This window comes from Lissotriton vulgaris, chromosome 1_1, assembly GCF_964263255.1.
Source record: "Lissotriton vulgaris chromosome 1_1, aLisVul1.2, whole genome shotgun sequence".
Taxonomy (NCBI): Eukaryota; Metazoa; Chordata; class Amphibia; order Caudata; family Salamandridae; genus Lissotriton; species Lissotriton vulgaris.
The window spans coordinates 934,149,571-934,170,396 of NC_141685.1; the positions used below are offsets into that span (position 1 = coordinate 934,149,571).

The 20,826-nt window shown below is 45.8% G+C and overlaps 1 protein-coding gene across 2 annotated transcripts in view; it reads right to left on the minus strand.

The window, feature by feature from the left end:
• The window catches only part of BLOC1S1 (biogenesis of lysosomal organelles complex 1 subunit 1), a 138,550-nt gene that overhangs the window by 72,788 nt on the left and 44,936 nt on the right, over window positions 1–20,826 (minus strand). Inside the window, exon 3 of one of the 2 annotated variants that reach the window (XM_086959126.1) lies at window positions 6,938–7,021. The exons of the other annotated variant lie outside the window; for it this stretch is intronic. Within the exon in view, the coding sequence (XP_086815252.1) occupies window positions 6,938–7,021 (84 nt within the window). The remainder of the gene's footprint in view (window positions 1–6,937; window positions 7,022–20,826) is intronic. 2 annotated transcript variants of the gene reach the window in all.

Below are 20,826 nucleotides of genomic sequence, written 5' to 3' on the forward strand. Positions count from 1 at the left end.
AATTTACGCCAAATTTAACAATGTACTCAAATGGTAATTTTATAGCTATATTCTGGATCGGTTGATGCCTGAACAACTTTTTTGAGACAGGCCAAGATATCCGTAATTGATATAACCTATGCTGGGAATGGATGGGGAGCTCAACCATTTCAAGAGGAGTATAATTTGGTAGAACATGAAGACACCACAGCAGTAATTTGTTTCGCCAAGAGTAAGCTTTTGTCAATTTTAAGGCTTACGTTTTTTACCACATTGACCGGATTAGGTGGAGACCCCGTTTTGACTATGTTCGGTTTTAACACATTTTTACTCATTCACGTTTCGATAGCAGCAAGACCGGGCTTAAGAAATTGCTGAAGTTGTTCAGTAGGACACTTGAAGTGAAACAGAAGACGGGGAGTGTCAGCAGCATATGCCAAACATTCCAGGGAAAAGGAACGAATAGAAGATACAAAACATGAACATAAATGTAAAACAAAATCGGGGCGAATGAGGCTCCGGGGGTACTCTGAATCACGCAGGACATGGAAACACTTCCCACATTGGCTGAAAGCAAAGACAACATTCTTTCAACCACATACCCACACAGTGTAGTGGGCTACCTGCCTAGTCAAGCACTTCAGCATCCCACACAGGCGCAGTACTTTAGACTTAATAAAATACAGTACAAAGTAGACCCTGCACGTGGATCCTCCAACTGCGCTCCAAAGCGTATTCAGGCCAGGCACAGGTTATCAGAGAAGGCACGTTTGTCAGAGTCACAGCCTAGCCACTGATCTTTAGAAGACTGTCTTAGCTACTCCCATTCATGTCCTGCAACACCTTTCCTTGTCCATATATATATTTTTTTAATACCGGCTCCTGCATTTAGGAGCCAAGTGCCCCTTCCTTGGGCAGCTCAAATGGCGCTTCCTCTGGTGCGATCTTGATAAAAGAGCAAAATCACGACCCGCTGTTCATAACATCATTTTAAAAACATGCGTTATCAACATCCTCATAATGACAGCCATTTTAGGAATACCTTAGCAAAAGCTAAGCAGGTTGCAACATCGCAGAGACTACTACTTCCTGCTGGGTGGCTGGTAAGTACAGAAATCCGTGGTGATAGTCAAAATCACAATCAAGCAAAGAAAGTAGCTGTGCCTTCTCTATGCACGATTACTTTGCTTCTGGTTGGCATGCCTGCTTCCCCCCCCCTTGCTTAGAGTTTGCTCCTATAGCAGATGCCTTTTTGCCTGAGAATGATTTCCAATAGGAAAACCAGTACAAGATTTGGACAAAATAAGCAATTATGGAAAATGTGTCCTCCTTGCACCAGATTAGTTTATGGCACTACCGGATATCTACAAGGAACCGGGCTATATGAGGACGTCCCAAGCCTAGGGCGGAAATAGTGACAAGCTCGGGACCGACAAAAGGGATGTTACTCCAGCTCCAAACACAATGACAGCTGGAACACTGAAGGTTACGCAGGCAGCCAAGAATAGCCCAAGCAGCAAGAAATGCTCTATTTTTTTTTTAAAAAGCCATTGTGACAAATATAAACAATCCAACGAGCAAGGCCCAGTCACAAGGCTTTGGCACTGTGAGGATCTTGGACCATCACAAACCTAAGGGCAGGAAATTCCTGCTCCGGTTCCTGTTCCACTAGAGCTCAGGAAGTAGGGTGCACCCACAGAAATGATCAAAAGCCGAAGATGGACGAACTGCACCTGGGAAAGGTGCAGGCCTGAATGGTGCTGGTGGCCCTCCCTCCACCAGGGAGGCATTTCAACAAGTATTGACAAAGCCAATAGGTCTTGCCAAATCCCAGAAGCTCTGCAGCATGGCTAAAGAATATAATGAATAAAAAAACTTTAAAAAACGTAGACAGACAACTCATTTTGGAAGCGTGTGCACCAACAAAATGACACGGAAGATTTAGTTAATGATAAGAATTGGATAGAAAACTAAAGAAAAAACGCCAGGGAGGGGCACAGAAGCAAAATGGGGGGTGCTGGTTTGAAGGGAAGAAAATCCGGGGACAAGGGTGAGCAGGAAGTAGAAGCGGTAGAGCAGGAAGCAGTGCTTGAAATGGAAACATAGAAGTGCAGGTACTCTGTACCAGAGTACCTGCTTACTTCCGAGTAGTGCCGGTACTCTCCAATTAAAAGTATAGCATTTTTCTTGAGAAGTGCCGGTACTCTTCGTCTTAAAATAAATAAGTGCCGGTACTCCGTGCCGGACAGTACCGGCCCATTTAAAGCACTGGCAGGAAGTAACAACGGTAGAGAAACATTGGGGGGAGTGGGATAGAGAATCACCCAGCAAGACAAAGCAACACAGGAAGGGGAGCACAGAAGCAAGACAGAGCAACACAGAGATGGGGAGTTACGGGGGTCTTGCTGCACTCCTCGTCATTGCCTAGTCCTGGACCTTTCATCTGCAAATGATTGCAGGCAGGTGTGATTGCGTAAACAGGTTAATGGAAGAAAAACAAGACTAAAACACATGGACACCATATGTTGCCACACAAAAGCCCAGGACTGGAAACAGTGCCATTAATGACATGGAGTGAATTGGTTGCCCTAGAATAAGATCTAGTGGATCAACCTGAAGCCTGCATGAAGCGATAATTGTAAAAAATGAAGAAGTTCTGTGAATCAGCAGAGAGGACGTTTTGGATTAGGGTAGAACTCTATGTCCCTGCCATTCTTTAAATCCCGGGGTATGCTCTATGTTTCAGAAAGAAGCCCGTTCCTGGAAATCATAAAACTTTTTAGAGGTTCCCTTGGAAAGTCAATTTGGAAAAACTGGCGTTGGCTAGCAAGAGGTGAATTCAATCTTGAAGAGATTCCTCACCAACTCCTTAAATGGTTAAACAGGATGCTGCTAGGGTCTGCAGGACAAAAGAGGTCATGGCCACTGGACTGTCCCTCTACAGGAGAGTCACAATATTTTAAACACTCAGCCCTTGAGGAAGAGGGCCATTCACACAAAAGAAATACTTACTAAACGCAAACATATACCCAGAAGGCATTTTGGCTCTAGGAGAGGGAGAGAAGAAAAGAAAAGAAATAATAGTAGTGTCTTACAGACTATTCAGAACTGATCTTAACAGGTAAGACAGAGTTGTCCTAATATTTAGTCAAAAGATACATTTCTATTTTCTTGCAAAAGGTTCCATAATCCACAATTGTTTGGAGGGCAGTTGGTTGCCGGTTACATGCCTTAGAGGCTTGAACTGTAAAACAAAAAAACCAACAAAACTTTCCATCGAGACAGATTAAAAAAAATAATAACAAAAAGGGGAACAGTGGCCCTGACCTCCATGCCAGATTGCAAAGCATGCCCAGGAGTATATTTGAAAACGTAGGATATGAGAGCAGGGGCACCAGATTAGTTTATTGATTTATGAACCATAAAGCTTTTTTTTTTTTTAAAGTACCCTTCGCTAACTGGAAATCAGTGCAATTTACGCCAAATTTAACAATGTACTCAAATATACTCAAAAGCTAATTTTATAGCTATATTCTGGATTGGTTCATGCCAGAACAACTTTTTTCAGACAGGCTGGGATATCCGTCATGGACATAACCTATGATGGGAATGGATGGGGCAACTAGAATTGCCCGAAGTTCTGACAGGACAGCTCAACCTTTTCTAGAGGAGTATAATTTGGTAGAACATGAAGACACCACAGCAGTAATTTGTTTCGCCAAGAGTAAGACAGGACAACTCCACCTTTTCTAGAGGAGTATAATTTGGTAGGAACATGAAGACACCACAGCAGTAATTTGTTTCGCCAAGAGTAAGCTTTTGTCAATTTTAAGACCTACGTTTCTTTACAACATTGACCAGATAAGGTGGAGACCCGTTTTGACTATGTTCGATTTTAACACATTTTTACTCATTCACGTTTCGATAGCAGCAAGACGGGGCTTAAGAAATTGCTGAAGTTGTTCAGTAGGACACTTAAAGTGAAACAGAAGAGGAGTGTCAGCAGCATATGCCAAACATTCCAGGGAAAAGGAACGAATAGAAGATACAAAAGTTGAACATAAATATTAAACAAAATTGGGGCCAATGAGGCTCCCGGGGTACTCTGAAATTTACCGGAGTGACTTTGCAACAGAGTAATTTCGACTTGTGAAAAATTAAGAGAACCAAGCAAGGGCAGACCCTCAAAGGCCTATCTCTGCCACATGTTGATCATGATAGCATGATCGACTATAGCAAACTCTGTGAGGAGATCCAAGTGGATGTCCACCAACCACACTACACCTTAATTAATTCAGTATACAGACCAGAGCAGTTTTGGTCCCCTTCAGCTTGAGCCACATCCAGTACACTAATTTGTTGTAAGTGGTGTTGAAAGCCACTTAGCAAGACATTTCTTCTTTAACATCAAAGGGGGAGAGATATAGGCCTGTAACTGGACTCCAACAATGGGTCCAAATTGGATTGGTTTTACTACACTCTCTTTCAATTTTTGTGGAACCTAGACAGATGCAAAAAAAATGGTTCAGGAAGACTGTTTGCAAAATTCTGACACAGAAAGTATGAGAAGATCCAAACTTAAGACTTCAGTAGTTGGATTACGTAGTCCTCATGAATGGCAGAAATTAGGTCTACTTTAGAGGTCTCTTGCCTGTCGAGGATGCTGCTTTCTTAAGAACACCTCTTACTATTCATACATTATTACAATCTTACCACACACCTAAGGGGGGACAAGATTGATTAATGGGAAACTGTGAATTTTTAGAAATCGTCAGATCACAATCCTACAACACACTTTAACTGTCACCAACCGGCGAACCGATCAATAACCCCGCCAACAGAGCAGTTCACAAAATAGCCCTCAGCAACAATCACCGGCACATCAAGGAAGCCAAAAAGCAACCATCACCACCGCATCAACTCCGTGGCCAATCACACAAAGGAACTCTTCAGAAAAATCAAAGAATTATCCATCCCAGCGGCCATAGAGAGCACCATCCACCCCTCCCCAAGATCTCTGCAACACACCCTCAGACTACTTCCAGAGAAAGATCACCTACAACTACAACCTCCAACCTGCCACCCTCTACACAAACAACCTTAACCAACCAGCGAGCGTCAACCAAATCATTAGCACCTGGTACCCGCCCACCACCCTGACCACCTCAGACATCATGTCCTCCATCCACTCCGGGGTGCCCACTGTCCCCTGCCCCCACCCACTATACAACCTTGCAACGAACCCAACCAGCATGCAACTCACCAGCATCCTCAACACCTCCACAGCAACCTTCTAGGACAGATGGAAACACGCAGACGTCAGACTACTCCTCCGTCTACCCCAGTGAACTCAAAAATTATTATCCAATCACCCTGCTCCCCTACCTGGCCGAAGTACTAGAGAAAGTCATCAACCAGCAGCTCATCAAACCATCTACTGGACGCCTCACAATCAGGATTCAGCGCCAACCACCGCACTGAGACCATGCTGATTGACACCACAGATGACATCAAAATCACTCCTCAAATGCAGGGGAAAACTGTGGCTGTGTTTCTCTTTGACCGCTCTGTGGCGTTCAACACAGTCTTCCACAACACCCTCATCAGACTCTACAACAAAGGCATACAACAAGACGCCCTTAAGTGTATTGCCACCTTCCTTACAGTATGCAAAGAGGATCCAACAGCCTCCCTTCACCTCCACACCCAAAGACGACATATGTGGTGTACCACAAGCATCTTCCCTCAGCCCCACCCTGTTCAACTTCTACATGAATCCCCCTCGCAGACGTCGTGGGATCCCACAGACTCAATATAATCTCCTATGCAGACAATACCCAACTGATCCTCTCGCTCACCGATGACCCCTCCAACCACAAAACCAACTTCTGCAACAACATTACCAACGTAGCCAAATGGATGAGAGACAACTGCCTCCAACTCAACTCCGACAAAACTGAAGTACTGATCTTCAGGAAGAACACCTCTGCATGAGACCACAACTGGTGGGCTGTAGAACTCGGACCTACACCCACACCGACCGACCGACCGACCATGCACGCAACCTCAGCGTCATCCTCGACAGCCAACTGACCATGACAAGACAACGCAGTCGCCTCCTTCTGTTTCCGCACATTTTGCATGCTCTGCAGAATTTTCAGATGGATCTCAACCAACACCAGATAGACCGTCACCCAGGCCCTCATCTACTACTACTACTACTATGACTACATCTGCAGGCCACATCTAGAGTCTTGTGCCGGATTCTCAAGGCCACATAGTGAGTATCGTGTCTAGTTCTTGGGTCCTCTTCTGGAATGCGATGCTCAATTCTACGAGTCATATATGAAAAATGAAGTGATGTGCTGCAGACCACATCTGAAGAACTGTTTCCATCTCTAGAAGAGTAAAGAGACACTACCGACAGTCCAGAGACAGGCGACAAGAACAGTGGCTTGAACCACAAGACTTGTGAGGCAAGACCCAAGAAATTCTAAATGTGTGTTCGGTCATATCACACTAAATGCGCCCAATTGCAGAAGCTAATCAGGGTCAGGTTTGGTTAGTACCTGGATGGGAAACATTTTAAATAGGTTTTACACGTATGCATGGAGATTAAAGATGATAAAGTGCAACAATTTCTGCACTAGAGCCACAGTTCACAAGAGGAGATTTTGCAGTGAGGCTGAGGAGTAAGGTGTCCCAATAAGATGCTGGGAAAATTATAATTACCATCTGTAGCATGCTTTCATTGAAGCACTTTACACAGAACTGTCCAAGCTGAGGGAGAGCCAGAACATGCTCAAATGTTTGCGATCCTTTATGCCCAATGTGGACACCCCGGCTGGAATTCTTCCCCCCACCCCTTAACTAACAGGCCACACTGCTGCCATTTTGTTCTGTTGGCTGATAATGAAACAAAATAGGGCCACTGGGAATGTTTGAAGATGACACTTACCTGCCTTTTGTGGCAGGTAGCATTGCCGCGCCTCTGGTTAGAATTTTTGCTGAATCTCTACCCGATGTCCGACTTTCCAAAATGCTATAGTCCAAGGCAGCGGCAGAGGGGAGAGAGAAAAAGAGAAAGAAGGAAGTTTGAAAAAATAGCCACATACTGTACAGGAGACTACAACCCCACTACCTGACTATGCCCATTGTGACAGCAGAACCCTAAAATGCAACTGCTGCCGCTCACCACCGATACCCTAGGACGTCTACTCCGCCACAAAGTACAGAAACGCATAACCAAGGAGCAAAACTGTGCCACTGAAACACGTAAAGAAATATTAAAGTTAGAAGGAGGAAGCTAAAAGTGAAGGAGTGTGCTCTATGCCACCTTGACTCTGCACCCACACCCATGACCCCTAGAATGATATCACAGGGGAAAACCAAACTATGCAGCAGTGTTGAATAAATGGTGCTGCAAGAAATGGCAAATGTTTTGATAGCATTACTTCATTATCATTATTTTGTCATTTCTACACATGGTAATACTGTCCGGGCAAAGATTTCACCTTATTAGTTCCAGTTTAACAATCAAAAACAGAAATAAGCAACTGAAAGATGACTACGTGACTACTGCAAAGGCCCTTTCAGTGCACGCGAACCCATGTTGCCACGTTTTTAGTAACTTTCGATCCGTTTGAGCTGAAAACAATTTTTGGTTTTTAAAATCTGCAGATTAGGTGGACTGTGTGGCAAATCCATAATGTGGGAAGAAGCTGCAGCCACAGAATCGCATAAGTAGAATCGCCTAAGTTCAGTAACCCTGCCCATACCTTATCAGAGGTACCACATATGACATCAGTGATGCCCTCAGAAAGAAACTCATTGACCGAAAGACCTAACTGCACCCACACACCTCCCCCGCCCAAAGGGAATACCTACTATCTTAGAGAAGCTCTGCACCAAAGCATTAAGTGCCCACAGCATTAGTGAGGATGCACTATAGAAGAACCACGTATAACTGGAAAAGGATATTCTCAGACTTCGGTAACATAATCTGCACCTTCTGCGTTGTATAAATTCAAGTATGCACTTGTCTTTGGAAGCACTGACAAGCACCTTGAGCTTAAACCGGGATTAGTGCCTACTGCCCGTCAAGCATGCATAGGCAAGCAAAGGAAGCTGTGAAGGAGCAGATACAAGGCCCTGCTTGAGAGTAGTGTGACATCATCAATATATGCGGAGACAAACTAGGCACAGCCCCTTCTCAAAGGGTTTAGTGCCAGTACTTGAATATATGCACCAGAACTGACCAGGAGACCAAGTAAATTCTGACAGTGGTGGCCTTGCCACCGCAGGAACTCTAAACAGGCTGTGCCAGAGCCGGTATGGTCCAGAACAAGAAGTGCTTAATATCGTTGAAAAAGCTTTATTCGAGTTATGCACTCATAAAAGCACAGACAAAAAGTATAAAATACATACATTTCAAAACACATTACATATATTAAAAAACACAATACAGTTAAAATCCATGTTTCATACACATAAAATACATTTTGTAATAAATTGTGCAAGCTTTCTCAAGTGAGTTAAGATATATTACATATTGGAAAGACAATTCTTCAAAAACGTGGACTGCGCTGGCGCAACTGACTCCCCACCCGGAAGGAATCCCATCTGCGCGTTCATATACATAACCGATGTCGCCGGTGACTAGCAAGTAGCAAGCAGGCCCTGGTGCAAAGCAAGGAAATTACCCCTTTGACTGCTTTTGGGGTAGTAAATCACATCAATCATCATCAGGGCTGGCCCTAAAACAGATTGTCTGGGACATCGCCTTGGGCAGAAAGATAATTTGAAGTTTGTTGTGGGTGAGGTCAAGGGGGGCATTGGGGTGTGACAGCAGGAAGTGGTAGGAAGATAGGACGAGGGCAGGGGATTGATTTGGTGCTAACAATTAAGCTGAGGTACATTAAGGGCTGCTTACAAAGTTTTTACCGGGACCCCTTTTGAGACCAAGTGGGATGGACAAGTTGCTGTTTGCATGACATTAAGTCAGGCAGCTCTCTGCAGCGCCCCTTGGAATACTGGCACCCAGGCATGGGCTCAGCTCGCCCACGCCTATAGCCAGCCCTGATTATCATGGTTCAATTGGCCCCTGTGCCTCTGCACCTGGAGCACCAGTGTTCGCTATGACTCCGGATACAAGAGCCCACAGTGTGCTTGGGTCAGGGCGTCAAGGATGGATGCACTCAGCATCCTTTATACGCCTATACCCACCCCACACCCAACTGGTAGCAGATGATACTCATTCTTTAAAGACTACCTAAGAGTCTAACAATAAACCACCGGACGCCCCCTCCGTCCGTGCACAGATGGCACATACCAGATCCCTGTATGCGGAAATTATGATATTATGATGCCCCCGCCACCACCATCTGCTCAGTAAGGTAGGTACGGGCCCAGGCAAACAGCAAAGTGATTCAACAACACCCCTCCCCCAAAGGGCATTATCTCCTAGCATCCAACTGTCCCCAGCTCCAAAAGCAAGGTACAATTTGTGCGGATCAAGTGTGACCGTCTGTAGCAACTACAATTGACCCTACGCCTTCTACTGTCTTTACTGTGGCAAGAAAAAAACTTATTAGGAATTTAATACAGCAGCTCCCTCAAGAGGCTTGAGAAGCACGTAACATTCTTTTGAAGAGAACATTGTTCTAGGGCAGTGGTCTTCAAACATTGTGAAGCCGGACCACCCAGTTAAAAATCGTGCCCCTCCCCCAGAATTTATTACAATAATTCTATTAAATGTGCAATGTTTAAATAGGTCTACACAAATGTAAACATTGCAGTTAAGTGCGGTTACCCTTTTTAAAAATGCACTCAAATACACGATTGCTACAAATACTATTCTGATCAGCCAGGCCTTACTAAAGTGTAGAAGTATCTACAGTGTGATTATCAGTAATGGTTGGAATGGGTGGTTTAAGGAATATTTGGAGACCCTTCTCTTTTGACCCCTACTCCCAGCAAATATAAACAAGCACTTACAATGCAATGGTTACGCCTTTGGAAAAATTAGAGCTATTGGCATTGTAAATGACAAAATTTGTATAACAGCGTTCTTCAGACAAGTGAAGAGATGTCCTCCGAGTGCGTAGCCAGCGTCACCAGCCCTAGTGCAAGGACGAAAATTGACCCTCTGACTGCTGTTTGAATGGAAAGTGTTATACCTCACAGTATATCCCAAGCGAAATCGTGGGCTTTACATTTCCATGTTTCTCCAAATATAGCCATTACACAAACAACTGAAATGCAAGACATTTGCATTAAAGACATATGGGTCAAAAGATGCTTTTGACTCATGGGTCAAAAGCATCTTTGTACCTGGATCCCTGGCGTGATAGAGGTGTGCAGTGTTACTTCCACCATGGGCAAACAAGGGACGCTCTGTGCACCGTGTCTTGTGCTCTTCAAGGGCTGGGGCTGCCTGGGCGGGCAGCAGCAATGACACACGGACTCATGACGAGTCCTCCTCCCGACCTCCGCTCCTCCCGAGCAAGCAGCCCGGGCCGTCAGTCACTCACAGTCAGTGGAGTGCGCCCGCAGTGCAACGATGACAGTCTGCCTGTCAGTCACCAACGGCGCAGGAACCACCAGTTCACCACTCATCACCGACACCGCGTCCGCCGCCCCGGGGCCCGCACCTAAAGAGAAGCGCGCGGGGGCTGACCAATGCAACTGCTGCCCAGGGCCGTCATTGGTAGCGTTTTCGCGCGCTACACAAATGACGCCCTGGGAGACCCCACCACATTGGCTAATTTGGCATTGGCTAATGTATGCCTCCAGGCTTAATGTTGAAAGCAAGCGGTGACCCGGGGGGGGGAGGGGAGGGGGGGGGAGTTGGGTGGGCGTGCAGGTACAGCGCACATGTATGGAGTGAGTGTGTGTGCACCGTGAGGGTCCGTGCCGTCCTTCCAGCAAATGAATTATAGTGACACCAGAGATAACACACAACAAGCAAGAATGTAGCAAGGACTGCAGCCAGCCAGGCCTGCAGGCCACAATCATTGATGGATGCCAGACCTGCTCTAGGGGTGAGCGGGTCATCATGTGCCTGCACAGAGGCAGGCCCATCAATCATAGGACCTTTAATCAGTGACTGACTGTGTGTGCGAGAAGCAGCGCGATGCGCTCTGAGCCCCTGACTTTAACTTTGAGAGTGTCAGTGATTGGGGGCGCCCGCCCAAGCCACTTTTTTCTACAATCATGGGGTTAGTGTGTGCCACAATCATAGGTCAATGAGTCCCGTAGTCGGTGGGTTCCTGTATGGTACTGATAATGAGGGTGGGGGTAGGTGAGGCAGAGATGGCGGGCTCGGATCGTGATGGCTCCCACCGCGTACTTTGTGTGTGTTGGGGGGGGGGGGGGGGCGCTTGAACTCTAGTTTCATTACACCACTGACAACTGGTGCCATGGGCATCGCATGCACCGCCTCCAGTAGGCTTCTCTTATGTCCAATGTGTTGTCCGTCATTTGTTTCTACGTCTAGAGCTTTGCCGGTTGCCCGGTGCCCAAACACCAGTACTTCCTTTGTTGTCTCCGGTAAGAAAGTGCTGTTTTGTTGGGGCATCGGTTGGCTCGGGCCTCTCCCGCGCTGTGTTGTATGGCTGTCCTGTGCAGGCACGCACTGTTGGTTAATGGGGTCGCTGTTCCGTGCTTGACTTATGTGCACGCGCTCGGGGCTTGCCAATCGTACTGTGCCCCCTGATTGCGCTGCTCCCCGTGCCTCACTGGAAAGGGTGGTGTACCGCACCGTGCTCTACAATGTTTGCACACGGACAGCGGGAGGGGGGACGGGCGGCTACACGGACAGCGGGAGGGGGGGCGGGCAGGCACACAGACAGCGGGAGGGTGGTCAGGAAACAGCCAGCGGGACAGGGAACAAGACGAACAATGAACACAAACCGGTGTAGAAAAAAAAAAAGTCCACGCCCACAGTGCCCACGTCTTCATGACGTTGCGGAGAGGGAAAGAATCGGCGGAACGCCCACCAATCGCCTCAGGAAATGACTGACAGATCTTTCTTCCAATGGCTAGCCTCCATTTATGGAGCTAGCCAATGGAAGAGAGAGGCTGAACTAAAGCACACAGTGTAAGACATAAGATTTCGCTCTGCGCGAAACGCTGCTTGTGCAGCTTTCGGCAGGCGAAACCTAAAAATGACAAAAGGTGTTAATGATGGCCCATTGCAGAGTGGCTTCTTTCACTCATGTTTTCCACTTAAAACAAAGCTCTTTTATCACCATGACTCTTCTCTTGGTCAGATCATTGTGCCCACGCCTCACCACCAGGTCCATTAAGCCCCATTTTGAAGACCTCTTCCAAAGTTATTCTAATCATAGCCACAGACCCCTGGTTCCAGACCAATGGGCTTCAAAATATTTCTGCTACCCGTGGGCTATTCCCCAACACCCCCCACCCCCCGATGTGGCAAACATATTTTCTCATAATTATTCTATAGAACTGGAAGCTCAGAATATACTTATTAAGTCAAGTACTGCAGTTCTGTTCAGTAATACCATTTCAAACTACAAATACACGATTGCCAGCCTTCTATCAGCAGACAGGGTTCCCTAATTTGTTAAAGTATAAACGGTGTGATTCTTCATCAGAAATAGGGGGAAGGGACTTTGTGGCTTATTCATTCTTCCCCAACCTCTCCCACTTTGGCTAACCACTGACATTACTGATGGCCCATTCCAGGCTGGCACACTGCCATTTTCTTTACTGTTACTAAAAACACAGCGTTGAGTTCAGCTTGGTGTTTTTATCTGGCCCAAGGGTATAAAAAATGCTCCACTTGGCCACAGTCTGGGGCCCCCTCCTTCCCAGAGATAATTAAAGCTCCACACCCAACGCCCTTTCCACGGTTTGAAGACCTCTGTTCTAGATGGATACAGCAAGGGTACATGCAGAACTGCTGGCAGCATTTATACCCCTGAGGAAATGTAATTGTTGTCTGCTACAGACGTCACGTGTAATGTGTAAGTTCTTGTATCCCTCCACACCAACCTTATGATAAAAACAATGCACCTTCTCTGATTTTTCCTAATAACTGTGGAAATGGGAACTGAATCCAACACTCCAGAGGCTGCCTCCAGATCTATAAACAGTACTGGAATGAGACTTTAGAACTGCAGTGTTCCAGATGTAGCTTCCAGAGTTGAAGACAATGCTCCAGATGTAGTCAACTGAACACAAAACTCCAGATGGGAACTCTTGAGTTAAAAACAACACTACTGGTGAGGCCTCCAGAACTGGCCGCAATACCACAGAAGAGGTTTCTAGACCAGGATATACCACTCCATTGATGTAAATAATTAATTTACTCTCTTAATTTCTATGCAGGTAAGTACTTAATCAATAATAACTCAATCGGAAAGAAGGAAAACAGAGTCCGTGGTGTAAGAGTTTCTAAGGGTTTTATTCCTCATAAAGGAATCAGGATATCATGTTCTGACCACCACACAGGATGTCAGAAGGGATAGATGAGCGCGCCAACGTTTATTGACAATACATAGCTTATATACTTGATTTACATCATAATGTTCAATGTAAGAGGCGTAACAGCTGAGAGAAGACAAGATAACAGTATACACGTGGTGCTAGTACATCATCAAGAGGCGTAAACTAGGCGTGTGTGCTAGAAACGTCACTGATAGGTGACGCAAGTGGGTGGCACCAAGGGGTGGTGCTAACAGAATGTTGCAATGTCAGCGGAAATCGGAAGCTTGGATGCGCGCGCAGCTGCATGACGTGTGATAGACGGGGTGCAGGGGACTTGACATTTACACTGGCGGAAAGAGACAGAAGTCTGGCATGTCAGATCAACTTGTGCTTCTATCATATCCGATATCTGATGTTTAGGAACTAAGCTATCTGGGCAGAAAGGTCTCTAGAGCAAAAGCTATTCTATACTTGCTAGGAGTGCGTGTATAAGCGCCTGAGTGTCTGTATGAGAAGCGTGGGGGCATGGGGCCTTCCATGGAAGCATGGCAACAGAGGCTATGAATTACTTGCATAAAGACAGGTCGGCCCTTTAGCCCTGTAGCTGAGGAAGGATGTTTACTGAAGCTAGCAGGCCGGAATGTATCTTCGGGGAGGAAAACAGATAACTCGAAGGTTATAGTCAATCTTGGCAGGCAGCAGGCTGAGCTGAGCACGGAGGGCCGCGCTAGAAGTAAGTCAGAGTTCACGGGTACGGGGGCTGCTTGGGCAGAGGCCCTCGCAGTCAGAAGCCAGAAAAGAGGCTCGGTGGCAGAGATTCAGGGCCTACTTTCAGCCAGGCTGAAAAACGTAGGAGTACACTTCAAAAAGACGTTGGCATAGCATACTCAGGAACGGACCATCAAACCCATTCGTGGTGGGTCTGAAAGAGGACAAGTTAACGTTGGACGCAAATGTATTTGCGTCTTCATAGCTGGTACAGGAGGGAAGTTACATGCACTTTTAACTCGTACATGGAGTCGGTGGGGTACTCGCTAGGGAACACAACATGACCATAAAATTTATATTACCTCATTCCCTCCTTGTTCCCTACGGACCCTTCATGATATATCGATCCTCATAAATCGATCAGTTTGTTCTTGTAACATTATATGTTCGTCTTTCTTTCTTTGACTGTTTGAGAGGCAACTGGAATGCTCAATGCAGGATGTGGCACACAGTCCACATATCGCTGGCCCACACTGCAGGCACAGGCAACAACTGAATACTATAACAAGGCCAATGCCTAGGAACGATAAGATCTTCCATCCCCAAGCTGTCAACGTAGTCCAGAACCAACCGGACCAAGTCCAGGTGCCTGGATTCTGATGTATCTGATTTGCAATTTTATGTAAACGGGTGATAGCTTGATAGACAGATGGTGCGTTTTGTGGAATGAAAACACAGCAACTTGACCCGATGACCTTACAAGCTCCACCTCTATCTGCCAAGATGACGTCAATCACAAGACGATTTTGAAGGACAACAGTCCGTATAGCAGACTGCTCCTCTGTTAAGTTACCTAGAGCGGAGGCAGTTTCGTTCACTACTGCTTCAAGTGTTCTCGTTAATCTGCGTATTAATTTACTGTTTTGGACAGGTCCTAGGAAGAAAAAGAATCCTTTATTGAAATCAGTGTACTGTTCCCATGCCGTTTCTGTGTAGTCGACAAGGGGAATATCTCTTTTGGGTCTATTCGGTGCTAGATTCGTGTTTCTATGGTAATCAGGAGGAGCTAGGAAAACAGGTGGCAGAAGGAATGCAATGTAACAGGTACCATCCCAATCTGGAGGCAAACGTATGTATGCGGTATGACCACAAACAAAGTAGGAATGACTGATAGCTTTAAAGGACGATTTACCATGGTCACTGAACTCGACCACAGTAGTGCATTTACTATGACCTACGTGTACTGAACCTTTCTTGCTAACACATAATTCACCTGTGACTGGTAGTACTAACATATGGGGCAGAACTGGAGCAGTTTCAGATTCAACAGTGAGGATCATAAGGCTAATTGTGTAATTACCTAATCCATATACTTCATTTTCTAGATCAGTTCCTATTCGAGTGGGAAGTCCTTCTTGATCAGGATAACAGACGTTGAGCAGGACTAAGTTCAAGTTTCCCCAAACCCAGCCCCCATCGAAAACAGCAATATCAGGATCTAAAGAATTAATTATTTTAAACCATGCTCCACAGGAGCCATTGTGAGTGAATGGGTACGGAAAGAGAGGCAGAGCTCCCTTGTAATTCTGGTAGGGAGGGAGTCGGCCACATATCCAACAGTCTGTAGCATTATTTGTCTGATGGGAATGGTGTAACATACTAATAAATGTATTGTTGCGCAGCGCAAGTCTGTAAGAGAGTTCATGTGCAGGAAGTTCACTAAAAGTGTGTTCAGCAGAGACATTGTAAGCAGATTGTTCACGCCTGAAAATAGGCCAGTACATAGGAAGCAGAATGCTGGCAATAATAATTAGAATACTCAGAATAAACATGATTATTAGTGTCACTATGCAGTGACTACGAAGTGATTTGCAATATGTTCTTCTCTTTTCCTCTCTCTCTCTAACTCGATCTAGGGGATACATGTCAGAAACTATTTAACCGATTCACCTAAGGGAGGACTTAAACAATTAAACTGTCTGACTTGCTAGATCGAAGCTTCATTCGGTAAAGTTCTTGAGGAGTCTTTTCTCTTTTAGGCACAGTAACGTCTTGTGCTTCAACACAGTCTTTGGTGGGGGTGGACGAGTCAGAGTCCTGTTTCAGTCCGTTTTTTAGTTCATTGCATAATTTGATGTGACTCGTGTGGACCCACCCCTTTCTCCCCTCGATTTTCACGGCGGTCCTAGTGGTAAGCAGAACGGTCTTTGGAGACTTCCAGCGGGGCTCCAGCGGACTTTTCCGGTCGAAATTCCGGACGACTACCAGGTCACCTGGGCGGACCTCATGCGCCTTTACATCGGTGTTGTCAGGGAAGGCTGCGGCAACCTGTGAACGACATGATTGGAGTGCAGACATCAAGGAGGCAAGGTAATCTGTCAACATGTTACAATCAATATCAGTGATCTTTTTCGGAACGGGCGTCCCCCACATATTCGGCGGTCTGCCAAAGACCACTTCGTACGGGGATAGCCCTGATCTCGAGTGGGCGACCATCCTCATGTAGAATAGTGCCACGGGCAGGGCGACTATCCAGTCGACCCCTTTTTCCTGACAGATCTTGGCAAGACGGATTTTTAGTGTCTGATTATGCCTTTCTACAAGGCCAGCTGCTTCGGGATGTCGGACACAGTGGAACCTCCACTGATATCCTAGCAAGAGGGAAACTTGTTTCATCAGCTCGGACGAGAACGGCTGTCCGTTGTCTGAATACACGACACGGGGCAAACCGTACCGTGGGAAGAATTCACGAACCAACTGTCTGGCAGTGGTCGGAGCAGTGTAGTCTGGGACTGGGTATGCTTCGGTCCAGCGGGACAGAGCACAAACAATTACAAGGACATACTTAAATCCTCTACAGCTATTCATCTGGATATAATCCATCTGGAGGACTTCAAAAGGGTGATCGGGAGGATGAAATCCACCTTGCTCAACAGGGACGCTTTTACCTGGATTGAACTGACAACAGATCATGCAAGTACGCACTTTCTGTTTTGCTGCTGCTCGTAAGTGTTTGTTGTACCAGAGATTCTGTAAACTGTCTAACATGGCTTTCTCTCCAAGATGGGCAGGACTATGTGCTGTATTTATCATGACTTGAACCATTGAGTCGGGGAGAAACCATATAGATTTTCCCTTCGTCACCCAACCTTGGTCTGTCTGAATCCCTCCTAGTTCAGTCCATTTCTTTATCTCCTCTGGAGTAGCATGTGTCTGGATATCAATTACATCTAGGGCGGGATCTCTAACTGCCATACACTGGGTCTGGACTATTGTCTTTGTCACATCAGTAGTCTGGGTGTGAGTCAATGCTGTATGTTTTGCTGTCTGGTCTGCCAGGTCGTTACCCTGGGAAACAGAATCTGTGACTTTAGTATGTGCCTTACACTTCATGACTGATATGCCCGAGGGCAAATGTATTGCTTCTAACAGTGCTTGAATGAGGGGGCCATGTTGTATCTTGGCCCCATGGGAAGTCAGAAAACCTCGTTCTTGCCAGAGGACTCCGAAGTCGTGTACAACTCCGAAGGCATAGCGGGAATCTGTGTATATGTTAACATTTCTGTTCTTGGCTAGAATACAGGCTCGAGTCAGAGCGATGAGCTCTGCTGCTTGAGCAGACAGGGTGTCAATACGATGTGTTTCTTTAATTTCAGTTTCAGTGGTCACGGCGTACGCGGCCACTAATTCTCCTGTACTTGTTCTCATGCATGAACCATCCACATAAAGTGTCAGGTCTGGATTTGTCAATGGGACATCTGTTAAGTCTCGTCTAGGCTTAGTTACTGCATTAATTATTTCTATACAATCATGCGGAGCTGGATCTGTCATAACTGTAGGTAACAGTGTTGCGGGGTTCAGGATGCTGCAACGTCTGATTTCTATGTGTGGCTGGAATAGTGTTAATTCATAACCTGTCAGTCGTGCTATAGTTAAGTGTTGAGTCTGGGTTCTGTTTAACAAAACCTCTACAGAATGTGGTACTTGAACTGTTAACTGATGACCTAAAACAATTGAATCACTTTGTCTTATTGCTAACGCTGTTGCTGCTACTGACTTTAAGCACGCAGGGAGTGCTTGAGCTACTGAATCCAATGTACTAGAAAAATAAGCACAAGGCTTATGTGAACCTGCTTGGTCTTGAGTGAGGACAGACAACGCTGTGCCATCACGTTCTGTAACAAAAAGTGTAAACGGTTTGCTGTAACATGGTGTCGCTAAAACTGGTGCTTGGCATAAAACTTTCTTTAATTCTTCAAAAGCTTGTGTGTGTTCCTGAGTCCAAGGGAGGACAGTCGAAGTCGCTGCCTCCTGTGTCGTTAACTGGATGAGTGGTTTAGCTAGAAATGCATACTGGGGAATCCATTGTCTGCAGTACGAGGTGAGGCCTATGAAGGCCCGCACTTCCTTTTGTGTCTTGGGTTGCGGCATGTTCACAATTAACTGAATGCGATCGGGAGTGAGCTGTCTCCCCACTTTGGACAGCAAGTGACCCAAGTACACAACTTGCTGAGCGCAGAATTGTAGCTTCGAAGGAGACACCTTGTGTCCCTTGTCAGCCAGGAAATGTAAAACTGTCAGTGATGCTTTTTCACATTCGGGCTCACTTCGTGCGGTGATCAGCAGATCATCGACGTATTGTAGTAAAGCGGTGTTAACTGGCATTTGAATACAATCTAGTTGTCTTTTCAGTGCTTGACTATAGATGCTGGGGCTTTCTGTGAATCCTTGAGGTGCGCGCGAAAATTTGAAACTGCGTCCATTTAAACAGAATCCGAAGAGATATTGGCTCTCTGGATCAATAGGCACGCTGAAGAAGGCGTTCTTGAGATCAATTACAGTAAAGAACGTTGCTTCTGAATCAATAGCAGTCAAGAGAGATGATATATCGGGGACCACAGGATACTGTGGGATAATGCATTTATTCAATTCTCGAAGATCAATCACCAGCCGATATACTGGCGGTGCATTGGGATCAGTACGTTTAAGAATCGGAATGATGGGTGAATTACAGATATTGGAGTCGGTTTCGACGACCACTCCTTGGGCAATGAGCTCTTCAATGATTTTCAGTAAAGCCGCTACAGCATCGGGTGGTAACTTGTATTGTCTGATTCTGGGTAATACAACACCTGCCTTGAGGGTAACGCGGTATGGTGTAATGTGCATACATCCTACATCAGTTGGGCCTTTTGCCCACAAGTAATCAGGTACATTTTTCAATCTGACGTCAAACTCACGAAGGACGTAATGACCCTTGAAATCCCGCAGAAAGAGTCTAACTCCCTCCGGGGAGCAGCATATTATAGCCCCTAGAGCCTTCAGTGTTTTAATTCCTAACAGATTTTCCGGACATGATTTTGTTAGTAACAGGTCTGTAACGCGTGATAATGGACCCACAGCCAGGGGAACTGGTTCTGAGACTTCATTTACAATAGGTTGTCCTGAAAAACCAAGGGAAACATTTTGTGAGCCTGAGAGGGGTGCCCCTGGAACTTCGTCATGACTTATTGTAGTGCGACTTGCCCCTGTGTCAATTAAAAACTTTCTATCTTTCCCCAATACTTGACTGTGTACATAAGGACCTTCTTGATCTACAGGAATCTCGATAAGAGGCAAGCCACCTTCCCTCTCTAGGCTGTTTCATGTATATCGGGAATATTCGGGGTAAGCAGACTGGGCATACTGGTACATCTGTTGTGAGACTTGCTGGGTTGCAGCAATGGGCTGTGGCTGTGGTACTGCTACGGTCTGTGCTGTCTGTGCGGATGCATGCATGGGCTGTGTATTCTGTGTAGACTGATGCTGGTTATGGTCTTGTCTAGGAGGATGCGGTCTCTCTTTAGTTTTTCCTGTCGCTATGTTATGTTTCAGAACTGCACATTCGTGTACGTAGTGACCTGGCTGCTTGCAATAATTGCATGTCCCTTTAACAGGAGCTGCAGTGTGACTTGTCTGGGCCGTACCTTTTCTGTGACTGTCGGATGGAACCGTCTGGGCTACTAACATTTTCATTTTCGTGTCTTTCATGCGCTTCTGTTCCTGGTCTTGTTCTTCCCTAATTCTATTCTGGTGATATTGTAACATTTGTAACATCTGGGATGGCGTATTTGCTTGCCATGTACTCTCGACTTTATACACTCTATTTTTAACTAACGGTAGGGAATTCTCGACTAACTTTGATACGAAAAGATGTGGGTACGACTCGCTACTTGGCTGGAGGCCACTATTGATAATAAAACATTTCTCGAATCTTGAATAAAAGTCGCTAGTATCTTCATCATGTTTCTGTTTACAGGACGAGATTGCATCCCAATCCTCCTTTCTAGTTGTCAATAATCTGGGCAGGACCTGTACTATTAAACCTGGTAATGCTTTAGTTTTGTCCCCAAGGCCTAACCCTGGAACCCGTTTCTTTTCTTCGTCTTCTATTTCTGCCCAGGCAATCTTTGCGTCTCCCACCTCCCAGTCCTTTTCCTTTAATTTCTCGAATATACCCGTAGGCAATAATACTTTCAACATTTTCATGATATCATCATATGTGTAGTCCCCCATCAGTAACATGTCTTTGAGCTCTCTATGAAAACCTGCAGGGTCTTTATCATGGCACGGTACTAATTTCTTCATTTCTAACAGTTCTAATTTAGTTAGAGGCGTGTGTACATACACGCGTTTCAAAATTTT